Source organism: Trachemys scripta, chromosome 5, assembly GCF_013100865.1.
Source record: "Trachemys scripta elegans isolate TJP31775 chromosome 5, CAS_Tse_1.0, whole genome shotgun sequence".
In the NCBI taxonomy this organism is placed as follows: Eukaryota; Metazoa; Chordata; order Testudines; family Emydidae; genus Trachemys; species Trachemys scripta.
The window spans coordinates 12,980,510-13,002,779 of NC_048302.1; the positions used below are offsets into that span (position 1 = coordinate 12,980,510).

Here is a 22,270-nt window from a genome sequence, read left to right on the forward strand (position 1 = left end):
TTGGTCTTGTCCTTCATGAGGTCATATCCTGTTGCAATGTTCAGGTTCTGGACTGATTTTTGAATAACAAAATGTTATTTTCATGATGTGAGGGGCATCTAGAGGACAGGAGCTCAGACAGCTCCTTGGTGGGAGCGGTGGGTGATGCTAAGTGGCTAGTTAAAGGCCTTTATTTACAATATAACTGGCAGCCAACATAAAAAATCTGAGGCTTTGGCCACTAGATTGTCCAATAGACTGATAGCAGCAGCAGCCCTGGCAACATGGCCGCTAGCCATGTGGGGAAATTTTGAAGTATCAGCTTTAATTTTAATTGTTAAATTTGATTTGGAGGGATAGAAATATATTCTCCTGGGTTTCACGCTAAATCAGTTGCCTGCCTGTTATAGGCTAACAAGTAGAAAGCAACATCTTAATCAGCTCTGCCATTCCATCCTGGGGCAGTGGTACACAGTAGCCAATACATTACAATTCCCTCTAAGGATGGTACCACCCCAAAGACTTTCATTCTACCGCCTCTACCCTGGGGGGAAAACCCCTCCTGAGCTACTAAAGAAGAAATCTAACCCTTGCCTTGTGGACTAGCAGCTTCCCCACCCTTGTTTCCTAATTACACATACACATAATATCTGACAAATAAAGGAGACAGAGAGCCATTCAGACACACCCAGTTTTCTGCTTCTTATGTTTCCCTAGTGAGCGCACAGGTCCAGCAGTCCAAGTTTTTCAGAAAATAAAAAATCTCAGTGGTGTGACTCTGCAGTTTTCTTCTGGCTTGGTAGGTAGCAATGGCCTGCCGCAGCTTCCTGAAGGAAAAGTCCTTTAGAATTTCATAGAGGATGGGAACATGGTGGTAGAATTTTTAAACCCACTTATTGGTCTGATTAAATTCCATAGGATTTTTCCATAAAGGTTGGCCTGACTGGATTTATTTTTGTCCCTCTTGCAGGAGTCAGTGTTTTGTTTGAAACACTGGGAGGTGGAGGGTGTAGAACTGGTGTAGGGAGCATACAGTAGGCATAGCACAGCGTGTGCCACCTCTCTCGCAGCCCCGAGCACCGGGGGTATGTTGAGCGCAGGGTAAAGACCTGGTGACGACTGGCAGCTAATATGCACTCAGGTCTGGCAGAGAAAGAGAGATCCATAATCTGGCCCATTCAGAGGAAGTTCTATTCTAGGAATGACTCATTTGCAAACATCCTAACACCTTGTTGAATTTCAGATCCCTTCCAGTGTTCTCATAGTGCAGCTATATGGGGCCAGATTCATCATGGGTGTCACTTCACTGAAGGCAACCAAGTTACACCAAGGATGAGTGTGGCCCCTGAGGATTATGTTGTAGTTCACGGTAGAAATGCTGGCTCCTGAAGCCACATCACTGTTTAGCAAAATACAAACAAACAGGATTATTTTCGATACCGTCCTTTCATTGTCAGGAAGAGAGCTGTCTGTTTCCTGGCACCCCATGCCATGAGTGTGGGTATAGGTAACACAGTGGATTGTAACTCGTGGTAACAAGTTGTTTGTTAGAGATTGTATTGTTGCACTGGGACCTGCTTCTAAGAACGTCTTCTGTGAATTTACATAACTGCCATAGACTCCGATCCAAAACACCTTGGGGAGGGTAAGTAGTATATGACTGACCCTACCTTAAGAGTTCAGTGTTCCATTTTGTCTGGTATTTTGTCACTGGCAGTAGTTTACAATGGAGGCTTCAGAATATACAGAATTTCCTGTTAATTTTTGGTGTCTTATATCTATGTAAAACTATGGTCTATGCATCTTTTTATGCTCTGTACCATTTCCTATTTTATTTACCTCCACCACCTCTTCTCTGTTTTTGAATATTTGTTCTTCGGGGAGGAGGGCTGTTATATTTCACCATTTTGCGTCCCACGTGCTCAGGTTTCTGTCCTTTTCTGTTAGCATCAGTTGGGCAGAATTTCCATGCTGTCATTTCTGTGATTCTTAATCTAGAATGGAACTATTTCAGGAATCCTCCATGTTTTCCTCCCGTTTGATCACCCTCAGAGGACCCATACTGGGTTAATCCAGTTTTCTACCTGAGGAGAGCTGAACGTGGCACCCCTCAATGCAGTTCCTGGGTTGATTGGAGGGATAGTTGGAGGCCAACATGAAGTCTCCCCCACCCCACCCCCCGCAGGGTTCTGTGTATCACCTCAGCAGCAGTCGGAGCCCAAGGGGCCCTGGATTAGTTTAGAAATCCAACTCAGATCTTCCATACAGCCCTACAGTGTGTTGCCACTAGGACACCATATGGCCTTTTAGCAGTTTTTAATGTAACCACGTCTTGGTTTATATGAGGTACCAGTGAGGGGACACAAAACATACACACCTGCGTAACAGGCACGTCCCTGTATCAGTGCTGACAGAGAGGGTAGAGCTGCACAGGGGTTGCAGTAGCAAAAAAAAAATAAAAAAAAATTAAATGCTGGGAATCAAAAGCAAGTTCTGAGCTATTTCTCTAAATCCTTTCAGAGCCCTGAGTTCTGGGTTGGCTGAGATTTCCTGGGATGTCTTAAACAGCAGCTTCCATCTTAGAAAATCCGACCACAGCACCTGTGGGTTCAGCAAGTGGGCAGCTTCTCTTTATCCACTTCAAACGTGGTGCCCATTGTTGCCCTTTAGTAAAGCTGCTAACCATGAGAGTCTCAGTTTGAGGCTGGAGCAGGATTCTGTGCTTCACACATATCATGTGCAGGTATGAATTAGGTGTGACCTTGTCATCACTAGGACGTTCACGTGTGTTAGCTCACATGAGGTGAGAACCCACCCTTTCCCCCAGTGAAGACAAAAGCCATGGACAGACCACAAGCCTTTTTTATTGCTCTCAGTACCCCAGCTCTTAAATTCCCTGCTGCTTAGCCGTGTCTCCCTTGCTCGACAAATGCTCTTTCGATGATCTAATTGGCAGGAGTTCTGACTCGGTGATGAATTAGCTAAACTGGAATTCAACCTTTTTTGTTTGCTTAAGTTATTCTTATCAGATGGGCTGCGTTTCTGGAAGGGGAAAGGAGGCTCTTCCTTTTAGCAAAGCGGCCGGGGCAGGAAATGATCAGCAGCCCCGGACAAAATCATGTCTGAACGTTGACTTCGTGCTTCTAGGGGAGTGCCTTGAAAAGACCCAGACTCGCTTTTCAACCCATTAAGCCTTCAGCCATACTTTACTGGAACCCCCTCAGCATTTTTATTTTCTCTTGCCGATAAGAGCTCTCTCGGGGCACAGCCTTCTTGCTCCTATTAAGGGCGAGGGGGAGTGAGAACCCTTCTGGCCTGGAGCAGAGGGAGTCAGTGACCTTCACCCTAAAGACACAAACACTGACGATTTCAGCGCTTAGTGTTTATCAGCCATAAACATAAATTAGAGAGAGTTAACGATTGATCTGGAAGGATAAGTAGTAGCATCCCCGGAGAGGGATTAAAATGCGCGGAATGAGTTTGGACATAAATGTTGAGTAAATCTTGTCCGTAATCTCTTAGAGCTGGACAGCCTATTCAATGGGAGCAATTTATCCAACAGATTTAGCCACTTTTCCCTCGTTATCTGTGAACAGATGTTGATATTTCAAGGGTTTATTTGTTCTTTGGGATGGTTTGCCTAACACTTCGGACAAGCCTAGGTCAGGCTGTGGCTGTTTGCCATGACCGGCTGCTGGTGGTGGTATGTGGCTGGTCACCTAAAGGTGGACTGTGCCCTTGTCATTATTGACTGAGGAAGGAATAAGGTCCTCCCAGCCAAGTCCCTAATCTCTTGCTCAGACTACCTGGATCTCAGGCCAGGGTCTAGTGTAGAGCACGGCCTCTGCTCTCTGGATAGTATTAGTATCCCTTCTCCGTAAGTGGGCAGCGGGTGGAGAGGGGTGGGGACTTGTCTCTGCCTCTCCTTGATTGCTGGCCAGAGGAGCAAGCCAGATGTGTGGGTGGGAGGGAGGGAGAAGGATGCACCCTTTCCAGGACTTCAGAGAATTAATCCCCCTCCTACCACCCAGCAGCAAGAGAGGAGCAGGGAAGGAACTATGACTCTCCGCGACACAATTCTTCATGGAGTAGAGGGGTCGCATTCTGCCTCTTACTCATTGCTGCATCTAAAGGCTCAGGCTAGTCCACAATATTTCTTTTCCCTGGCTTGAAATTGTATGAAGAGGTGGGTGGTGGTTTTTTGCATATATAAAGCCTGATTCTGCTCCATTGAAGTCAATGGGTGTTTTGCCTTTGACTTCAATGGGTGTGGGATGGAGCCCTTTGTGAACACCTGGATTCATGCACAAGCAAATCTGTGTATGTGCAGAGCTGAGTATTTGCATTCAGAGAATCCATTTGCATGAACATTCAAGACACCGAAACCTTTTCGCCAAACGACAACATTCTAGTGAAAGCGCGTCGTTACAATCTGAGAAGTCTGCTTGTTGAGTCCAATGTTTCAGAATATTAAACCACCCTGTAGGTATCCTTTCATAACGAGTAATTGTTTGTTGTTACAGTGCTATAATTATTTAATATAAGGTGTTTCTGCGTAGTGCGTAGATAGGCTAGAAGCAAAGAGAGAACGCAGAGGTGGCTGTACAAATGAAGAATACCCGATGCTGGTGTGAATGGTTGCAGCTCTTCTGACTTTAGTGGCACTACATCTGTTTACAGTGGCTTGGTTCAGTGTACTGATCTGCAGTTGGATATTTACCAATATTGCAAAGATGAAATTTGCCATCAAAATAAGCAGAAAAAGTAGAGTTGGTTGGAAAATTTCCGATGGATCCGTTTTCTGTCAGAAAATGCTGATTGCACCGAATCCAAACAATTCCAGCCACACTTTTGATGGAATCCAGGCCTGGTTTCCTGCCAGTTCGCCCATCTCCCTGGCTCCTTGGTAGCCTGCTTAGTGCGCTACCGGGAAGCCAAAGCTCCCCATCTGGTGGGCTGCCAAGGAGCCAGGGTTTCCTGGCTTCCTCACTCCCTGGGCTCTCAGGTCCTTGGCAGTCCGCATGGTGGGAAGCCAGGCAGCTCAGGAAGCTAGGCCGCAGGGCAGCCGTCTCCCCGGCTGGCAATCTCTCCGGCTCCCCAGGAGCCTGCCAGTAACTTTAAGCAATTTGAAAATATGGGTATATGCTCTTCCTTTTTAATTAAAAACAAACCAAAAGTATTGGGTGAATTAGGAGCTCATAACAAGCGTGAGCCTATTTGATTGGATGGAAACCCCACAATAGAAACATAAATAGCCACCTGCCCTCCTCCAAGAGTCAACTTGTTGCAGGGGACAAAGAAAGCAGAAACAGGAATGAGGGGTTGGTCAACACAAGGACTCCAGAGGACACTGAGCAGAGAACCTCGGCGTGTGCTCACTACTCTGAGAAGGAATCCAAGGAGCCGGTGGACTCTGCCCAGGGGCACTCTGCTTAGATACATGAATGAACAAATGATGGGAAATAGGCCCCCTTCCACTCCCATCCAGCTTCCCGTCAAAGGTATCAAATTAGCAACTCTGCAGATGAAGTCTCTCTTTCTCCATGGAACAGGCCCAGTATTGGCTGCATCAGTGCAAGCTTCCTCACCTGCACTACTGATGTGACTCAACCCTTCCCAGGCGCCTTTTGGGTTGGTATGGCTCCATGCCCATTCAGCCCTTAGTGCCCCTATTGCCACTATGGGGCTGACTCTTGCCAGTTATGGTGCTGGCTTTTACCACATGGTCAGGTTGGGAACAAGACTTAGCACTCCTGAACAGGAAGTGGCTTTCCAATCCTTACCTTTCATTTGTTACTGCAAATGCTTCATGCTGGTGTATTCTTAATTCTGGTGTATTCATGGGGAATCAAATGCTTCTTCATGCTGGTGTATTCGTGGGGAATCACGACTGCTTGGGTTTATTCCTGGCTGTGCTACTTATTGGGATGTTGGGCAAGGTGTTTACTTCTGTGCATCTCAGTTTCCCCATCTCTGCAATGGGGATAACACCACCCTCACAGGGCTAATGTGAGGTATAATTATACTTTGCAAAGCGCTTTGACATTCCTGGCTGAAAGATGCTGGTACGAAGTGGCAATTTTAAAAATGACGGGCTGGCTCTTTAATTCCCTGTGGAATGCCTTTGTACTTTGAACTGGGTGCTGCAAGTTTCTCCCTTGGGTTGCCAGTAAGTCCAAACAGTGATTGCCATATAAAATGAGTTGGGAAGGACACACTGCTTCTGGCAAAAATACAGCCAGCCTCCACTTCAGTCCGGATCTCAAACCAAGGCTAAAACCAGAATGGACTGTTCCTCATTCCATCCCTATCTAGAGCGAGCCCAAGGTTTAGTGCATCTTGGTGTAGTAGGATTTTCAGGGGTCCGAGGCAGATTTCAGGAACCCATGTGGCATATTTGGGATGGGGGCAGACTGTGGCTTGTCACTGGGATCTGGAGGAGGGGGATGGTGGACGTTGTGGTTGGTATTATTGTTTGTAACAAGGCTTAGGCCCCCAATTTCATCTCGCGAGGAGGGTGGGCTCATGGTGAAATGGCAGCAGTCAGCTAACAGGGCTCTGGAGTGGGACTTAGGAAACTTAGCGCTATTCCCAGCACTGCCACTGACCTTGGGAAAGTCACTTCACCTCCCTGTGTAGTACGGCGAGTTGTAGGTGTTTCGAAAGTGCCAGTTCCCCCAAAGCGTGGGGCCCTACAGTAGCGCACAGCTAGGAGTGGCATTGTTCCTGTTTCCCCTAGGGCTCTACCTCTGCTGAAATGCCAAACTCCATTTCAGGGGCTCAGTAAGTCAGAATCGCGGCCGTCTTCAGTTCCCATGAATCCTGAGGATGCTTCCACGGGTCTGAGGAGGAACCAGTACATTCGGAGGTGCCTCTGATCTAGGGGAGTCCCTGGGATTTGAATAAAGCAGCAGAGTAGAGCCCAGCAGAGAGGGTACCCCGGGAGATCCCTCTTGTAAAAGAGTGGCTCCCTCCTTGTGGCAGCCCTGCTTGTGGCCCCTTGCCTCCGTTTCTCCCTTGGGTTGCCAATAAGTCCATGCAAGCTTATTCTCTAGTCCATCAACAGTTTATTTACAAAAGACCCTATACAAAATCCCCACAACATAGTCCACATCAACCCCATGACAGTAATCTTTAAAAACCCATCTCTGTTCCCACCATCCTGGTGTCTTCTGCCAGACCTGCACTCTTAAACAGGCCTCATCTGTCCCTCCGCCGGGGCAGCCTCCCCAACCGTTCCTTGTGGGGCATGACCCTGCTCTTCCCAGCGGGACCTCACACAGGCTCACCACTGGGAGTCTCACGTGGTTCCTCTGGGAACCAGCTCTCCACCAAGGAGACGCTAAGCCCACTGCTTCCCTTCCTGCAGGCCTCAACTTCAGCTCTTCTGCTTAGAGCCAGCAGGCATCTCCCTGTTCTGCTGCTGCTGCTCCTCCTCCTCCTCTTGCTTTCAGCCCTTTCTGGGCCTGGCTCAGGGATGCTAGCCAGGGAACCCCTTGCTGCTCCTCCCGCCTGCAGCCCTCTCTCAGGAAGCATCTTCTGTCAGCGAGGGCTCTTGTCTCCTGCAGAAACACTACACTCTGACTCCCCAGCAGCCCCTTCTCAGCCGGCCTTCTATGCCCCTAGGTACTGCCCTGCCCTCGTAATTAGCCCAACTGGGCGCACCTGGACAGGAACAGAAGCGCTGAGCCCTGTTTCATTAAATGGGCCCGCTAGGGTGTTACACCCCTCCTATGGGATTTTGCTCTTAAAGGAAAGAATAGTACTAGGGACAAGGAAAGAGAGGTAGATGTAAGGGTGTTTGCTGGGAGTCAGAGAGAAAGGCAAGTGTCAGGGGAAGGGAAATATGAGGTCGGTGAAGGATCTGCTTGTGTCTGAGAGAAAAATTGAAGGAAGACGCCATAAGTTTAGTAAGGAGAGCCAAACCGTGCGCTCCTTACTCCCTTTAACTAGTCACATGAGTAAGGCATGTGTAGGATTTGTCACAAGCTCTGAACTGAGCTGCCAAACCTTTTGAGGTTCCCCCATGCCTCACTGTGACTTCACTTGTATGCAGATACTGACTGCTGGCATTAAAAAGGGTTACGGGCAAAACAATGTGATCAAGTCAAGTGCACCAGTCGTATAAAATCAGGTCCCATCGTTACTGTCAGGGTGGCCTGTCTGGGTGTGTTTTTAATAAGATCATCATGGCAAGAATCATGATGCTAATATAGTTTCATTCAGTCCACACTTGGGAAGAGCGATTCGTGTCATTTGCTGCTGTGACATAAGGCGGTTCAGTTGAAGAGCAGCTGCCAATGAAAATCAGCTTCGTATTGTCTTGTTCATATATCGTTGTGTTTACCAGTCCTGTCTGAAGTTGAAAGTAAAACATAATCCAAATGATGGACGGTTATTTTACAGCTGTGGGGGGATGGGTGTGTGTGTGCTTGGCTACAGAGTAGACGGAGAAGACTGTTTATGGTAAAGAAAGAAAAAGAGAGAGGAGTAACAGGGAATTTATTTTTTCTTTAAGGAATTGCCTTTATTTTTGCATATTTAATGTTTATGGGAACACAGAAAATCACTCAATGCGGGTTGAGCATTAGACACAAGCTTTGATGGGAAAGATCAAGCAACGCTCTGCTCTGTCTTGTCCATGTGCTGCAAGGAGACATTGCTGTGTGCTCTAATGTTGATGAGTGAACCTTAGAACATTCCCAAGAGGGGAAGAAGTTTCCAGAGGCTCGTCTGACTTGATGGATCTGCAGTGGTGGGCTACACGTCTCATGAGAACAGGCTTTCTTGGGAGATTTCCATTACTTCCAGTCTCTTCTAATTATTGTGGTACTTCTGCACGTTTGCACCCCTCAAGAAAAGGGACTCTCATTTCAGCTCTTAGCAGCCAACCTCCTCATTAAAGTCAATGGGACTCTTTGTGGTGGTGTTTTAATCCAGGAAATAAAGATTTTTTTCCAGGGTGAGGCCCTTGTATGTTTAACACAGGCTTGCTCTTACGTGTTGTTTGGGGGCTTATTGGCGTTATTCACCCAGCTCAGTGTTCCAAATGTAGATCCTGATACTGCAAGCAGGTCTGCATAGGGGGACTGACCCTGGTGGCTGGGGAGAGCCCCGGTGTGGTATTGGGACTCCGTGAGGGTGCAGAGAATTACCTGCATAGATCACATTTCAGGATCAGAGCTGTGTGCTCCACCCTCTGTGCCATCTGGCTATAAATTCTCACGACGTGTGCATGTCGTGTGCGTCTTTTCTGTACAGTGCTCAGGAACAGATGGGACTCTGGGGAAGGCGATACTGTAGGTGTGAGTGCAGGGCTACAATGGGGACAGACGTCAATGTTGTGCGGAGGCAGCAGTCTGCTTGTTGTTGCCAGCTGTACGCAAAGGGGAACATGCTGACTGAGCACTATTGACTTCATTACATGGCACGTCCAGACCACAGTGAGATAGCCAGCAGCAGGGAGCGGGGCCGGAAAGGCCTGGCCACCAGTGGCAGCCAGTCCAGTGCTATTCTCATCAGCGAGGTGGTGGTACTGCTGCCTGCTGGCTTCCTCGCCTGACTTCCTGCAAAGGCAGAACCCTGGGTTGGGCTTGGGAGACCAGGAGAAACACTGGGGGTTGGGAAACACCAAGGTGTATGTTGGGGTGTCCCTGTTGACGAAGCCTCTTCTTATCATCCTTATGCAGGTTTAACGGCCACCCCTCCCCTCTTGACTTCCATGGGACTAGTCAGACAGTCAGGATTACTCATGTGAGTAGAGCTTTGCAGGGCTGAGCCTTTAAGTCCTGACCACATTCGCCTTCATTCCTTTGAACTGCTAACCTTGTGCCGTCCTCCCAGGGGCTGGGGAGGAGGCGGGACGGTCCTCTAGGGCGCGGTGAATTCTAGCTGCAGTCCCAAAGCTGTCCTGCCAATGACAGTTGTTTGACCTCCCCGACCTGTTACATGCTCTGGGGTGAAAAGTGTTTCATTCTTCGTCCCAGTTTTGTCTTGAGCCTCCACAGCACAGAAGGGCTGAGTGACTAGCTGGGGGTGGCTTGTAGTGGTTGATTAGACAATGAAGAACAGAACAACTAAGCAAATTCTACTTGGCGTTACAGGCAGGCCTTGAATGACCACATCAGCAGAGATCAAATGGGAGCAGCAGCTCCATTGCAGAGATGCCCGCGTCTCTGTTTTTACAACCCTTAAACATCATTAAATTCACGGCGAGTTTGCCAACCCGTGAGTGATTTGCATGAGGTCTGATCTGCAGCTGCAATGATTTGTTTAACGTTTATTAACTTACCTTCCTGGAAAAGCTGCAATAAAGAGAATAAGGAGACGAGACTGGGAAAAACCTGTTTTGAAGAATCGGACAGTCGTGTAAAAGTGTCTCGTGCACAGGGCACTGGCCCGGAATCAGGAAACCTGGGTTCTGTCCCTGGCTCTGCCATTGACCTTGGGCAAGTCGCTTCTGTTTCCCCTCCCACCCATACAGTCGGTCTTGTCTATTGAGATTGTGATCTTCTCAGAGCAGGGATTGTCTCTTTCTATGGGTATGTCTTCACTACCGGCCGGATCGGCGGGCAGCGATCCATCCAGCAGGGATCAATTTATCGCATCTAGTCTAGACGCGATAAATCGATCCCCGAGCGCGCTCTCGTCGACTCCTGTACTCCAGCTTGGCGAGAGGTGCAGGTGGAGTCGACAGGTGAGCGGCAGCAGTTGACTCACTGCGGTGAAGACACGTTATTCACGTAGCTGAAGTTGAGTAACTTAGATCGATCCTCCCCCCTAATGTAGACCAGGCCTATGTGATTGTGCAGCACCTAGCCAATGGGGCCCCAATCTCAGTGAGAGCCTCTAGATGTCACGGGAGTACAAATAATAACTTCAGCTGCTGTAGGAAATGCTGTGGTCCTGCCTCTATTTTGGACAGCGGAACAGCGCTCCACTGCATGGAGAGAAAGGAAAGAAAAGCAACATATAGGGGACAGTGCTAATCTGCAAGAAGGCATCGTGGTTTGACGGTGTATTCCAGTGGACCCATTGTACACGTTGGCTTCAGTGGGACAAATTAATTCCTCATGTAACTGTACTGACAAAATGGAGTTATACCATGGATACATTTTGCCTAATAAATGTTAATCCATTCCATCTTGCTGTTGACACTTGATGTGAAAATTCAGCATAGAGAATTGGGAAGGACAGTCACAGTGGCATGTTAGTGAGCTTTTCACAGCTGGTTTGGAAGAGAAGAGAGTATTTGAGTCAAGAGTCTTGTAACAGGAAATATATCAGTTACATCATGGAAGTATTGTTTTTTTAACTGTGTTAAAGTGCAGACGAGAGGAACTCACTCTAATTTGCAAAGTCATCATTTCTTCTCTAATGGAACTCAGAGGCACACACCCTTCATCTGAATTGCTCTGTGTGTGTGTGTGGTTATTAAAGTTAACAAATGGCCTATTTTTTTTTAAAGCAGGACGGAGGGGGTACTGGCTGCTATGAGCTACCTAAGAACCCTGAGTGATCTTATCTTTTTAATGAAAATGACTCCACTCTGAGCCCTTCCCCAGCCTTGCTAGTAGCCGATGTTGCTGCATTTTCATTTCTTTGCTGATGTTGATTCTTAGCTTTTGGGGGTGGAGTCACAAAGGAAAAAGTCACCGTATAATTTCATTGTCCACTGTCCCTGCCTGCTGCATGGGATTTTCTCAGGGGAAGAGAGGAGAAAGGGTGCCCTTGGCCAGTTGTTGTTCGAATGGCCTAGAGACAGCTGGAAGGAGGTGGAGCATTGCCTGACCTGCATTGGATAAAGGCATCCTGCTTCTGTAGGGCAGGGACAAGATTAGGTCTCCCGGAGTTCTGAGGGAAGCACAGTCACGAGTTGCCTTTACTTATCCTTCCGGAAAAGTCTGATGGGCTACCCTGGTGCTGTCTTGTGTGACCACGCGGTGGGACCGTGGCCATGTCCTCACCCTGCACTGACGCAACACTCTGCGGCCAAGCTCTGCCAGCAGTATTAGGGACTCCCATTGCCCATGAGGAGGGAGCGCAGGCCCCCAAATTATGGCTGACTCCTGCCCAGCCCCACTCTAGGGAATGAGGTGGGAGAGGGGAGCAGAAGAAGGGGCTATCTCCTTATACCTGGGTACAAAGTGGGCCAGAATTTGACCGTTTGCCTATTTATTTCAATGCTGGTTTAAGCTGCTGTTTCAGAAGCCCATGGGATTAGTCCCCATGTGCAGCATGTTGACCCTCTACCTCTATCCCCGAGTATTTCAGCAGCACCAGGCTTCTTAGTGACTATGTCTGTTCCCTGCATAGCAGGTGCGGGACTAGCGTCTGATGTCAGAGGTGGTCTTGTCTCTTTGCCAAGCTGAAACATGACCTTTCTGAGCCAGTTTGTCAGCTCCATTATTTGGCAGCCTGGTTTGGATATACTGGAAATTTGGCTCCAGCCCATCACACAGGAACAGCAGGTGAGTTGCTTTAAATCCTGTGCATACGTTGCATGAAGTGATAGGGTGCTCTTTAGGCTTCTTTGCTAATGTAAGGCCGCTCTTTGCTCTGAGCCACATCCGTGCAGCCCCACTGAAGTAAGCGGGGTTATGTGGACAGGAGTAAGGGCTGAATTTGACTCATGTCGTTTGTTCAGAACGACTATATTTCCAGGACAGAGGTGGACCAGCACAAAGCATGTGTCTGTTTCAATGAGGAGTGTAATAATATTGCCTGGCAATGAGTACTTTAACTTGCTACTGCAGATCTTTCACCTTACATGGTCTTTAAACATGTTTAGGCTCTGGCATCATCTATGTATAAATTATTTTGTACACTATCTATGCGCTGGAAAAGAGGTTGTTGAATGGGATTTTCTTTGGGAGCTCAGCTAAGGAGTCTTGAAGAAATAGACGTGACTGTATTCATTGTGGGTTTGACCCTGCAAGGTGGTACCTAGCATTGCAAGGCTCACCAACATCAGTGTGAGCTGGGAGACTCAGAAGCATCTATCAGTATCAGGCCCAAACTAGTCTTGACATTTACCCACAAGTCTTTGGAGTAGTTAGAAACAGGCCTGAGATGCAGAGTTTGGATCTAGGTCTGGATCTCACCTTCCCCACTGTTTGGGGGCTGTTTGGATGCAGGGCTTTGGTTCAAGCTAGTATTTCATTCCTTGTGATTACTGAGTGCTGATAGCGTCCATGGTGCTGCACAAAGAGAGACACATTCCCTGCACCAAGGAGTTTATAATGTAGTGCAAACACAAGACAAATCATTGCAGACGTGCCTCAGGAATGGGGTCATGCTGTGAACCTCAGAGCAGTCCTACTTGGAAGGCTTTAAGCATGTTCTGCGGGGCAATTTAGGGCTTGATCCTGCAAAGTGCTGAGTGCTCTGGCTCTATCCAGTAAAATGCTTAAGAACATGATTGACTTTAAATATGTAAGTAATGAAATCCACAGGACAACTCATGTGTCTAGGAGCTTTGCTGGACTGGGATCTGTGCTCAGCACTTTGCAGGATGGAGCCCTTAAAGGAGGTAGTTTTCGAAATGAGGTGGCAGAGACTGTTCCAAGTGCACGGGGTCATGTTACTGCTTCTGTAAAACCCAGAAGAATGTTGAAATGTAGGGTGAGATAGATGTCACTATTTAGTTCAATCCTAGCCCTTCTGAAATCCTCAAACTATGTCATGTAAGAATATCAAAAGGGGTTAAAATTAGAGCTGGGGGAAAATTTTCAGCCAAAACCTTTTTGGGGTAAAAAATGCCATGTCTGCAATGGTGAAAGGTTTTGTGAATTTGTGTGGGTTTCGCCCAATTGTTGAGAAAACAAAACAAAAGTGAAAAATTCCGAAAAAAAAGTCAATGTTTCGTCATTTTCAAATTGAAATGTGTGGATTTTTTGGTTCAAAATGACACTTTTTTTGTTTTGAAACTTCCTTCAGTGTTATGGGAACAAACAACGAAAAAGCTCAAACTCAAAACATTTTGTTTCAGGCTGAACTAAACATTTTATTCAGCCTGAAACTTTTTTCCCCCAACATTTCTGTTTGCCAAAAATTCTGCAAAAAAAGGGCTTTTTCAGTTCGAAGTGAAACAATTTATTCCCTGCCAGTGAACCAAAAAACCATCATCCACCCAGCTCTAGCTAACCCCACTAACACCAGCGTATTCACTCTCTCATTTGCTGACAACAGCAGCAGCATAAAACCAAATTATTTTGAAGTTGCAAGTTAGATATAGCAGAGTGCCCTGGAAAGAGACAAGCTAGTTAGTATATTTCTGTTCCATCAAAATGAGTAATCATTACATCCTTTACGTTTCTGCTGAGGAGGAAAAAAGAAAACCCTCTTAATTCCTTAAATTCTTTATGCCAGCCTGAAAAAAAGGATTCCAGGCATGTCTGGGTCTTGCTGCTTGTTCTCTCTCTGTGTCTCTTTCTTTAGTATTCCGCCACCTGTTTGTAACCAGCGTTCTGTAGGTTCTTATAGAGGCTTTCTTCTCTGGTCTGTGTATGCCCTTGGTCTTGTTGCTTTGACACTGAGGCCTTGTTGTCTGTGAGAGACAGTGCGTTAGAGCTCCGTGGCTTACCCTGATGCCTGCTTTACTCCCATAACTTCATTCTTGGAAAGTTTCTGAGTTTCCCGGGTGATAAAACACGAGCAACATTTGCTCTGGCCTGACTCATTTCTGAAGGCATTCAGCCTTGTTTTGTTATGAAGGTTACCAAGGGTGGGTGGGGGGCATGAGAATTCCCAGGGATGGCAAGTCCTGAAAAGTGTCAAAAAGTCACCTCCTGCACCTTTTACACTGTGGGGTTGTTTTGATTGGGTTTGGAAGGTACACAGAAAATATTCTGGCCTGTCAGGAGGGTAGGACACCAGCTGAACAAAGTGGTATGTTACAAACTTGTTCCCCGCCTCTCCAAAAAAACCAGCTATGTATCTATAACAGCCCTCAAGCTGTCAGAGATCGGGGCTATTATTACTCAGGTTAGACTGATATAGTAGCGGAGTGTTTGCGATTCTTCACTGGAGACCAAACCAATGAATCAAGCGAGACAGTGTTTTGAACGGTTAAAGAACTCATAAATTCATTTTTAAATATGCAGTTAATAACAGGGGAAGGCGGGGAACTGACTGCCTGGGCATTTTTTTCCTCTTCACGCTGTGTTTTTTATCTCTTTAGAATAAATAGCTTGTGCATAATTGGTGGCTTGGGGCTTTACAGAGATTAACAGGGAGGGTTTGCTAGCTGCTCCTGGCCAACCAGTTTGGAGCCTGATTCTGGTCTCATTTACACAGGAGTCACTCTGTTGGAGTTAATTAATTTATATTGTCATTAAACTGGAGTGAGTGAGAAGAGAAATTAGGCCCTGGGTATCCAACATTTAATAAGGACTTAAATTTGGATTGCAAAGCTCCACTTTGCCCCAAGTATTTTCATATGGATTTTTCTCATTCCTCAGTTGGTGTAAAGTCTGGCATAGGGGTATTGACTTAACTGGAGCTATGCTGATTTGTACTGGCTGAAGGTCTCCCTCACCCCCCCATTCATAAGAGGCAAAGAGCATTAGAAATGCTGTAGCAGTAGAAATGGCCTTAAACCACTGAGTACAAACATCACACTTGATCTTGGGACGTATTTGGTCCCAGATCCAAACTTTGCAGCTCCCCCAGCTCTTTAATGGCCCCAACCAAATGCTGGATCTGAACCCAAACCCCAGGTTTGAACAACCTTAAACCCCGGGGTGAGCGGTTCTCCTTATTAAGGCACTGAGGCCCAGATTCGCGAAGGTGTTTAGGCCCCTAACTCCCATGGATTTTCAATGGAGGTCTGAGGACCTGGGCAGGAGAGCTTGTATTTAACAATCCCATTGTTGTTCTTTTAAACATTCCCTACCTTTAGCACAGCTGCAAGCAGCGAGGAGAGGCAATGCATCAGGAGCGATGTAGTCTGGCCGAGGAGTCAGCCCATAGAGGAGAACGGAGACTTAGGGTATCCGAACAACAGCTCCCATGAGGTACTTTGGCAGAATTTCTAAACTGAAATATTTTGGGTTTGGGATGGTCTTTTTTTTTTTTTTTTTTTTTTTTTTTTGGATGAAAAATCAGAATTGTCTGCAGGAAACAAAACTCATTTTGACAAAAAAATAAATGCAGTCAGTGAAGCACCAGTATAAATGCTTTGCTGAATCAGGGCCTTGGACGTTGGTTTCTGGATGCATGACAATTCGACCAATGTTTTCAACTTACTTGGAAAATACCATTTTATGGCTATGTGAGGTAACTTGGAATATCCTCCCCGCATAAGAATATTTTAAAGTGTTAATAGGGTTTGGAAGACATGGGAATGCTACCAGAACAAGACATGGCCGTTATTAAGAGCAATTATATGTCCTTTTTGAATCGACAGGTGATGGAGTAGGTCTGGTTCCTGAATGCCACTGTGTGGATATCAATGTAATATTGGGTAGTCCTTGGTCCCTCCCTGTCATTTACGCAAACTCTGACTTCAACTGCTAAGCCAATATTTGCCGTTTCTTTTTAGTATACTCCTCTCTTTTGTGTTTGAGTATTTGAAAGCCTGGAGAACATTTGTCAGAATCCCAGCCTGACTGGGAGGAGGAGAATGTGAATGCTCCTGGGCTAGAAGAAGCATAATGTGTCTGGAGAAGAGTGGAAGGTCAGAGAGTTGGAGCTTTGTTGGTTCACCAGGAAATATTTCTTTATATACGATGGCTGACGGAGTCATTTCTCTGTATTCTTGGTCCCACTCCTCCCAACCTGCACAGACAGTATGTGAGCTCCGGTTTCTGCTCTGGCTTTCTCCATAGGAGACGCCATGAATTTGTCCAGAATTTGCATTAACTAACCTGTGGGTGAAAGTGCTAAATTGTGGCATTGTGAGACTTCAATTTCTATTATAACAAACCTTCGGGGAGAGGATGAATTCATAGAGACCTGCCACTGTTGCTGGTTAAACAAGGTACATTTACCTTTCTGTATGTGCAACTTGCCCAGTCCTAGTGTGCAGAGAGAGCGTCTCATGAGGATATAGTGGCTACAAACGTCAGTAGCTATGATTGCTTGTAATGAAATATGAAAGGGCATGCCAGCCTAACAGAGGAGTGTAGGTATGCTATAGAACCAACATTTTCACCCAACCTGAGTAGTGGGTATTGTTTCTACTCAAGAATGCTGAATACACTGTCCCTATGGTGCTGCCACACCTAAGATTAAATTCAATACACAATCTAGCTCACAGAGGGATTGGTTCTTGAGGGAGAAAGTACAATTGTTTTCTCAACCGCCTAAGAGCACATTTTTGGCTCTGCTGGATCCAGGATTAGGGCTCTGCAGATAGGAGGAAGTCTCTATCCCTCCCGGGCACTTCTGAGCAAATATTGGATTTTCCTGTAGACTGGCAGATTTGCTTTTCCAGCTGGTTATGGTTTGTGGAGCTGCCGAACAGTGTTTGCTGAACAGATTCCTACACTGCAAGCTGTGCGAATGGGGCTGCTCCATGCTCATGCTCCTCGAGAAGGCCCTGGTTAAGGAGGAACATCCCTACTCAGGAAAGCACTTAAGCCCGTACTTAACTTTCAGCACATACTTAAGTCGCCTCCCATCAAAATGGACTTCAAGCCATACGTAAAGTTAAGCATGTGCACAGGACTTAAGGTCATGCTTAAAGTTAAGCACCATGCTTAAGTATTTTCCTAAACGGGGGTGTCCCGGGGGGAGGAGGGGTTAACCTGACCCTGGAGTCCTTGCTGCAAACAGTCCTCACACACTCCTGCATAGGTTCAACACCAGGTGCTTTATTTACAATGTGCTATACTGGTGCTTGTGCCCCACAGCACAAGGCTTTTCACCTTCTCCCCAGGCCCAGTATGCGAGATCTCACCTCGCTGAGGTTCTGGGCTTCTTTGGGCCCTCCTCCCAACGCTTTCCATCTCCTTCCTGTCTCACTTTTAGCTGTCCCCAGCTGAGGAGTGGCATCTCTCTTTATCGAGAATTTAACCAATTATCTCCTCACATTGGCCCTGGTGGGGACCCTTGCAAAGTGCCCAGAGCGATGAGTCGGCCTTAACTGCTCACACTGTCACATGGGGTCACTCAGCAGAAGCTGATAAGTTCATTGAACACTCAGGGGTTTTGGAGGAAACTAAGACTATTTATGTGGGTAAGGGTTGGAAGGATCGGGCTCAGATTCTCTACTCTGGCACAAGGGAAGTTTATGAAATTAGTTTTCATTATAATAAAGGGGAGGTACCCGCATGACAACACAGGGCAGTGGTGGGAGAATTAGTTCTTTTTATGTGCAGCACCCAAGATAACTGCGTGAGTGAGGCATTCTGTTAGAAGCATGTGGTAATTCAACGTGTTACTCAAATAGTCCTTCGCTTCCTGAAATTCCCTTTCTCAGAAGGCTGAAGTTTCTCTAGAATCAAAAGCTGTGTCCTCCCAAGCTTTGATTCTGAGCCTTTGGTGAAACCCTCAAAGATAATCAGTTTTCACAGTGACGCCTTGCAGATCCTCAAGTCTAGTGATCAAGGTGAAAGGCATTTCGGGGGGATTAATGACCTGCTGAGAGAAGCTGCTGGCCCCAAATCTGTTAAACCTGGCTGGTTGCTAATCCCCAGGCAATGCTCTGGTGTTACTGTTTTAATATGAGTGGAAAGTGGAATAAAAACATAGGTGTATGGAATATTTTCATGGTAATTCAACTTCATTTGGTAGCCATATGGTACTGCTAGAGAATTATTGGCCTGTGTTTTAGCTGGTCAAATAACTTGGATGCTCTCCAGAATCCCCATCAATATCATATGTCTGTGATCTTACTGTATGCACATTGCAAGACTATAAAACAGCTTCAAATATGATGTGACATTGAAAAAGCTGTTCGTCACCACGTCCTGCCAGTTTGGTGCTCACAGGCTAGAACATAGATAAACTGTGGTGTGCAAACTCTACTACGTTGTTTCAAAAGCAGTCTACATCATTATTATTTTATTATTTATTTGTTCTGCGGTTTCACCCAAAGACAAGATCAGGACCCCCCTGTGTTAGGTGCTGTACAAACACACATGAGTCTTTTATCAGGTTCCACAGCATTTAAAGGGATTATATTCTCATTTTATTACCATGTAAAATTCTTTGAATTCGGACCAACCCAAGTTCTCAATGTACAAGATAATTGGTAGGTCAAAATGTTGTGGGCCCTGCTCAGCAGTTTTATATGGTAATAAAAGGAGGTTATATTACCTTTAAATACTCTGCTGACTTTCCTCTCTCATTAGAGTGCACTGCTGCAGTTGCTTCATTTGTTGATAGCTGAGAGTTTATTTGGTTCCTTGGAGTCATGAGATGCGTCTCCACATGTCTTTCATCATGTCATGTGTTTCAAGAGCCTAGTTGCATTTGTAACAGCATAATTAGGTTTTTGTCATAGCCACTTACTTGACAGTTGTGTTTTTCGGCATATTTGAAATTATGGTTTAATTAACGTAATTAACATCATTGGGGCACATTTTCAAAAAACTTTCAGCGTTGGCCGACCTCTGCTTCACTTGAAATCAAGGAGAGTTTTACCATTATCTTCCCTGGGATCGATGTTTAAGTCAATGCTGAGCACTTTTCAAAATACTCCCCACTACTCTTTTTAAAAAATATTATCTACACCTCTACCCCGATATAACGCTGTCCTCGGGAGCCAAAAAATCTTATCGTGTTATAGGTGAAACCGCGTTATATCGAACTTGCTTTGATCCGCCAGATTGCGCAGCCCCGCCCCCCCAGAGCGCTGCTTTACCGCGTTATAGCAGAATTCATGTTATATCGGGTCGCGTTATATCGGGGTAGAGGTGAACTTGGTTTAATGTAGCCAATCACTCTGGAGGCAGATCATGTGTATCAGCCTGCCACGACCCGAACTTTAAAGGAGCTCAACAATTTGCAGTGTCATTCCCACTCTAGGGCCCAATCAGCATGTTACATTTCCCATATCAGTGTGTTGTCAACAAGGTCTCTGCAGGATGTGCAAGGTATGAATTAATACCCCAGCGTCTCTGCCTTGTCATGTCTCATTGTTTAATCAGAATTTAACGAAGAGTTGCTCAGTGGAATAGTCTTTCAAGTACATGACTGGATGATGCTAATCTGACTTAAGCAAATGCTAAGGAAAAGGGTTTAAGGCTATCACCATTCAATGAGAGCAAAGCCAGCAAGCTGCCTGGCTGTGAAATATGTTTTCTCTACTAGTAGGGCAGTGGTCGGCATCCACAATGATATTTAATCCAGGGTATAACTGTGCTTTCAACAGTGGCAGCAACACAGATGCCCATTATGTACAGGAAGGGATGAGCTTGGGTAATTGACAGAGTGGCACCAGCAACCAAATGTAATTGAAAACATTCCCTTCTTCTCCCGCATGAGACTTCTGATTCCCTCCCGGCTCTCTTTACGGCTGTCATGTGGGCAGATGTTATTTTTGGATTGGGATTAGCAGCGCCTCACTTGCTGCTGATGGCTCCTGTTTTATGGTGGTACCTTTTTAATGATGTCTGAAGAATTTAGGTATCAAAAGCGAGCTCTGAAGGGCAGCCCAGTTGGAAGTTGCCTGAGTAACATGGAGATCAAAGGAAGGCACCACAGCATTGGTCTGTGTGCTTGAGAAAAAGCATTTTGATTTAAGAAGATTTAGGCACCTCATTAATTAAACTGTGTGTGGGACGTTCTCCTGTTGCTGGTGTAGTGGAAAGATATATCCTCATTGCATCGTGAGAGTAATAAATTCAGGAAACGTACGATGCAAGTGAAACAAGAATGGGCAGGGAGTATTGTCTAGGGAAGGCGACTGGAAGTCAATAACCTAAATTCTATTTCCCACTCTGCTGCTAATTTGGTGTGTGACTTTGGGCAGCTCACTGTGACCAAGATTTTCAAAAATAGGAACCTAACGTTAGGCTCCTCCATTAGTGGACAGATTTTCAAAACTGCTCACCACCCAGCAGCTCCCACTGAAGTCAATGGGATCTATTGGACACGCAGCATTTTTGATAATCAGGCCATTTAGTTAGGCACCTAAATAAGGATTTAGGAACTTAACTTTAGGCTCTTGTTTTTTGAAAATCTTGGTCTTAATTTCTCAGTGCATCAGCTTGCCCATCTGTAAAAGATGATACTTACTCAACAGGGGTCAGAGTGACTGAATAGGGGAGGGGAAAATATAGCGGATTTCTAAGTAGTAAAGGCAACAACTGAAAAAGGTAAAAACAAATGAGGGCATCCCCATAAATGCCCAGTATTTTCCCCTCCCCATTTTAGTCACTCTGCCCTCTTTTGCTCAAGTGTCATCATCACCTCAGTGCCTGCAGCAATGGCAATTACTGCAGAGCAGGTATGGAGCAAGACAGAGGCTGTAGGTTGTTAGGAAGAGGAGCTTTGTCCTGGTTAGTTAGTGTCTGCCTGTTCAAGGTGTGAGCAAGACTGGCTCTGTCTCCGTCTCTCTGGGATACCCTTCTTGAGCACAGCTTCACCCCTTTGTCGGAAAGGATAGCATTAATGGTAAAGCTGCATGTCACTGGCGTACGGGCTCCATGTACAGCTCGCTATGCACTCGGACCCGCACCCAGTTCTGAAGATCCTGGCCTGTTGGACAGCACCACCAAGGTCTGTGAGTTAAGTTTGTGTGTGCGTGCAATATTTACAGATGGCAGAAGGGGGGCACAGAGGACAGTACGAGAGACGGTCTCCTGATCTAGGTTAGTGGGTGTTTCTGCTGGAAGGCACGCTGTAGGTGGAAAGCCTTAGTTTCTGTTGGAAATCCAAGCAGAAGGGTCTATTCTGAACCTGCACACAGGTTCTTTTCTCAGGACATTTCATGCCAGGTTTGATAACTTCGTTTCGCTGGCTTTTTTCCCCTGATTGTCTGGAGAAGACAATTTTCTGCCAGAATATAGTTGGATTTCTTTACTCTTTTCTCCTTGTTCCTGTTGTTGTTTTGGGGAAGGATTGTACTGAAATGTTTACTTGTATTGTAGAAGATATGCTGTGCTGAAAGTCCTGGGGGTTCCATCCTCACCCTTTGCAGTTTCCTTCTCTGACTATGCTCTTAGTGGCTGTTGAGGTTTTGGGTTGTTCTTTGTGTAAATCGCTGAAACCTAGGATGATGGGGTGGGATAATTGGCAGCAGTTAGAAAGGGATCTTACAGCACGACAGTCCAACATGTCACAGCTCTCCACTGGGCAGCAAGACTAAACAGACATTTTTGAATAATGCAGAAATCGCCCA

General features: G+C 46.2%; 1 protein-coding gene across 9 annotated transcripts in view; it reads left to right on the forward strand.

Annotated features, from left to right (window-relative positions):
* Positions 1-22,270, forward strand: part of SHROOM3 (shroom family member 3) — a 185,162-nt gene that overhangs the window by 42,957 nt on the left and 119,935 nt on the right. For 3 of the 9 annotated variants that reach the window (XR_004645988.1, XM_034772747.1, XM_034772748.1), the window contains exons 1-2: positions 12,279-12,449; positions 15,881-15,995. The exons of 2 other annotated variants lie outside the window; for them this stretch is intronic. Coding sequence is in view for 6 of the 7 variants with exons in the window: in XM_034772747.1 (XP_034628638.1) it covers positions 15,991-15,995 (5 nt within the window). In the remaining variant the exon portion in view is untranslated. Of the gene's footprint in view, positions 1-12,278; positions 12,450-15,880; positions 15,996-22,270 lie in introns of those variants that run through there. 4 more of the 9 variants (XM_034772739.1, XM_034772741.1, XM_034772742.1 and 1 more) reach the window with 3 other exon arrangements.